General features: G+C 41.0%; 1 protein-coding gene across 1 annotated transcript in view; it reads left to right on the top strand.

Annotated features, from left to right (window-relative positions):
* Positions 1 to 3,865, top strand: part of LOC113464669 (uncharacterized) — an 11,805-nt gene extending 7,940 nt beyond the window's left edge. Inside the window, exons 4-7 of the mRNA XM_026815643.1 lie at positions 605 to 869; positions 1,125 to 1,244; positions 1,744 to 1,834; positions 3,815 to 3,865. Of these exons, the coding sequence (XP_026671444.1) occupies positions 605 to 869; positions 1,125 to 1,244; positions 1,744 to 1,834; positions 3,815 to 3,865 (527 nt within the window). The remainder of the gene's footprint in view (positions 1 to 604; positions 870 to 1,124; positions 1,245 to 1,743; positions 1,835 to 3,814) is intronic.
* The last annotated feature ends 561 nt before the right edge of the window (positions 3,866 to 4,426 follow it).

The following is a 4,426-nucleotide window of genomic DNA, read 5'->3' as shown; positions in this document are numbered from 1 at the left end:
CCAATCTGCCATTTTCGGCTCCAACACCTTTTCTGGGACACCCTGTATAAGATAATGACTTCAAGATATTTAAAATGTAATTATAAAGAACCACAATTATTTAAAATTTGTACTGATGTGTAACCAGTACTAATTTGAATGTGTAATGCCATATTCATATGTACAGGGTGTCCCAAAATGTGTATACATACTTTAATCCTTTGCTTCCCTCGATTTATTATCTATGACAAATTTGTATTATCATTTCTAGCATGACACGAATGCAAAGGGTTAAATAATCATAAAGTCGGGATGTATTATTGAAATTCCATTTTCAAGCGGTAATAGACAGTATTCAATATGTGTGCATAGATTTCTTCTGGACACCGTCTATGTATAAATATCCCAACATTCAAAACTTTATTTTAATAATGCTAGCAATACATTCTTGTCGAGGCAACACATACCAGCAGATCGCGAGAATGTACGACACGATCAGAGACGAGGCAAGCAGGCAGCACTCGCCTCAGTAAGTCTCACCAAGACATTTGACCTAACGTCTCGACGAGAGTGTATTGCTGACATTATTTTATAAACAACTTTTAACATATAATTGACGTCATAGTAAATGCATACGTATGCATTGCGGCATTCTTACTCCGTCCCCTGGTACCGAAAGCGATGGATTTAATAATGCCGTTGAACGAATCGCGACATCGGATGGAAATGTATCCTGCTTACTACTTTACCGACAATCCTGACAAGTATTATTATGGAATCATCATATTCACGACAATGTGTACGATAACCGCCATGAGCGTCTTTGTCGCGTCGGATACGCTATTAATCTACTCGGTGCAACATGTTTGTGGACTTCTCGCGCTCACTGGGTAAGCTTCACATTTAGTCAATAAGTCCAAAAATTTTTTACTCGTTTTAGCGTATTGATATAATCCCTGTAGTATCGATATGTATTTATAAATACACTGAATAATAGAACCACATACCAATAATAACAGACACTTAATGAATTTTATTATGTGAATAGAGCGAATTGTAGAAAAGAACATTGATATTAACATTGTTGAAAGTTGGAATCATTACGTAGTACGCTGTTATTTTAACATTGGTAGTGATGATTGCAGATCTCGTTTCAAGTACAGTTTGGACAGCTTATATTCGTTAACAGATGATACGAATGTCGACAACGAGAGGTTGTACAAAAATGTATGCGACGCCATTAATTCTCATAAACGAGCTTTTGCGTTAGTATCACAGTATTGAACAGAGCATGAGGTCGCTTTCGAACTTCGTTCATAGATTAGACACTCGTCTCACGCTTGCCTGCACTTGTACAAATTTCTTCAAGTTCAACTCAAACTTGAGAGTGATGGAATACTTCCCAAAATTTCAATCAATCATTTAAGTTTAATCATTTAATGTCATACAAAGTATACTTATAAATAGACAGCATACTTTTATCTAATATTAGATATTTAGACTTTGTTTTTAAGAAATGAAAGCTAAATGTCGTTTTTTAATTCATATACATATATTATTTCTTTGATTTTTGCATACGATACGTTCAAATTGCAGTATAAATCTCTTATAAAACTGTAAATATCCACTTGTTGTTCGTAAAGAATTTATTCAGGTGACATGACGTGTTTTGAGATTTATTATTTCAAACTTGACTATTTTGCCCTGCTTTGATGACTAATTGACGCATCAGTAAATTGTTATAAACAACTTTAAATGAACTAGATATATCACTGAAATCGAGAGCGCATATGCCATAAACCTCTTCGTACAAGTCGGCGTAGTAATTATATCTTTCACCATAACGTTGTTCCAGGTAAGAAAACTCAGTCAATCAAATTTACACTTTTGTTGGTTTCGGGTGTGAATATGTACTATTGTGTTTTCTGACCTCTGACAATGTTAGCTGCAATGCTGGCGAAACTTAGAAATAATCTTAGACCATAAGTGTACGGAGTGTTCCGCCACTGAAAAAATTTTAAGGATTGATTCTCGAACCCGAAATATGGTAAAAATTAAGAATAAGAAAATTGTGTCGGAGGTTTTATTTTTAACTTACAAGCGATCAAAAATTAATCGTGTCGGCATTTGTTCTCAGATAGTACATGTATCTAACAATCTAAATACTAATACAGGGTATCCCAGAACTAATACTACGCTCGAAAATGGGGAGGAGCTGAGGTGATTTTAAATAATATTTTCCTTTGCAAAAAAGTTGTCCGTGGCGTGGTTGTCGAGTTATTAACAAAAAATCGGGACCAATCAGAGTGCTCGTATAGCGGACGCACAGAAGAATGATAACTGTCTTCGACACTGCCGCGCCCGTATGCCACGCTCGTGACGAGAACATAAGATTAAAACAAAACTTAAGTGCTAGTGTCCCCGGACTAGTGGTACATATTTTAATGGGAGGTTGATGAAGTGATTTTAAACAACTTTTTCTGTTAACACTCCCACGAGTATTAGCGAATGAATAGTCAAGCACAAATGATTGTCAAATTCGTTTATTACCTCCTCTGTTCGGACAGCTGGTAGCGCCGCGTTTGAGACTGCAACAACTGCGCTGAACAACTGTGATTGAATCGTTTCCAGAGAACTGTCTCGAACAACTGAAGCGAACTGTACTGTTTGGTTGAAACTGTGTCAACAAAACTCTCCATAGAACTGTGCCGTTGCACTGATGAACTCTGTCCTCTCCAAAAACGCGCCCGCTATTTATTTGGATCCTAAGACCCGCCTTCTCCCACGCTATCGATCGACGTCGTCGATCGCCGAGAACCGCGTTCTCTCTTTCTGTAATCAACCCCGAGGAAAATGTCCAATCTCTCGGTCGATAACCGCCCTTTCCTCGGACTCCCACGCCCCGGCGGAGTCCGCACCAATCTCCTTCCTTATAGCATCCCCAGACACTTAAGCCCTAAACATCGCGCGGTCCGCAGCCCGAACTGGACCCTCCAGGCCTCGTCCGACCGCGGGCGCCAACGCTGTCAGCAGCCATGTGTTTATACTCAGTCCTCGAACCCGAGCCGATGCTATTCTCTTTCTAGGAGGAGGCAATAAATTGACTGCGATAAGCTCGACAACTATCGAGTCCAAGCTTGTCCTAATAATCTAAACAGTACTCCCACAATCCAACGCTCGCTACGCAGCCGTATCCGTTAACAAATTTAATACTAACAAATACGCGGTTCCTCTAAACAGTGCTGTCCACAGCCATCTGTTTTTACTCACGCTTCGAACCCGAGCCCAAAACGCTTTCTCCCAAAAAAGGACAATAAATTGGCTCCAAACACTTGGACTGGTCGAGCCCTAGTCGACATACAAAGTCCTTCCTGTTCCCGTGCGTCCAAGCACTTCAAGCGTTCGTCGCGCCGTTCAGTCTTACAATAATTTATTTTTTCCAAATGTCGCGTTCGTTGTTCTCGCATTCACCCAGGCAAGCCTGTGACGCAGGAAAAACTCAATGTATTTTCTCACGCTGAGAAAACCATACACCAAGAACAACGATTCCCAACTTTCGAGAAGCTACTTAAACCTAATATATACACGCGACGCGTCGCCATTGACTAGTTACATACAAAGTACGAAACGCGACCTAATTCATGTTTCCCATACTAATCTGGTCGAGCCGCGAGCGCGACAGACGAGTCACTACCATAGAGTGTGTTACGCCGAAAACGAGTTTGTTCCTTTTTTATTCGTTGCGAGAGAGTTCCGTAGAGACTCAGTCGGGATGGTGGATAAAGAAGTAGTCTTCTTGAAGGTTCTAACTGCTCTAACGTTTATTTGTTTTCAGGGTGTATCTTTTATACAATTTTTGGGTGCCAGAGGCGCACCAATAGGGTAAAAGTTAACGAAGGAGGGGTTGGTTATTGGTGGCCGCTTTTCCGAAAGTGTTTTTTCCTACCTGCGTTCAAGGTCGTAACTTAGGTGCCGAACGGGTGTCGACTTGCCGTCGCCAGATGGTTATCGGGTTTCGGGTCATACTTTATTGCATCCGTTACACACCCCTCTTCTTAGAGTCGACTTGGTCCTTCAAATCGAACGAGTTATTTAAATTTTAATGGTCTGGTGGGCTGGATTTCTCGTACAAGGGGTAGTTCGACTAGCCTGGACAATAGTTCCACGCTGTGCTCCGGGAGTTCTGGGGCTGTTGGCGGCTCTGCTATTCTCCTGCTCTTCCTGACGGAGGGTGGTCTTCTGGCAAAAGAGGTTAATGCAGATACTGCTCGGTATGCATTTGCAGATCCCGATCTTCTTTAGCACTCAGAGGCCTACCAGAAGGATGGAGGCATACCCGATGTATTGTAAGGCTGACGTGGCATTCTCCTTCCAGGTTTTGATACGCCTGATTGTTGCTATGCGTTTCAGGCGTGTATCCATGTTATTCAATTGAGTATTATAATCT

The sequence above is a fragment of the Ceratina calcarata genome, unplaced genomic scaffold (genome assembly GCF_001652005.2).
Source record: "Ceratina calcarata isolate Rehan_Ccalc_2016 unplaced genomic scaffold, ASM165200v1 scaffold478, whole genome shotgun sequence".
In the NCBI taxonomy this organism is placed as follows: Eukaryota; Metazoa; Arthropoda; class Insecta; order Hymenoptera; family Apidae; genus Ceratina; species Ceratina calcarata.
This window is presented reverse-complemented; position numbering and strand designations above follow the sequence as displayed.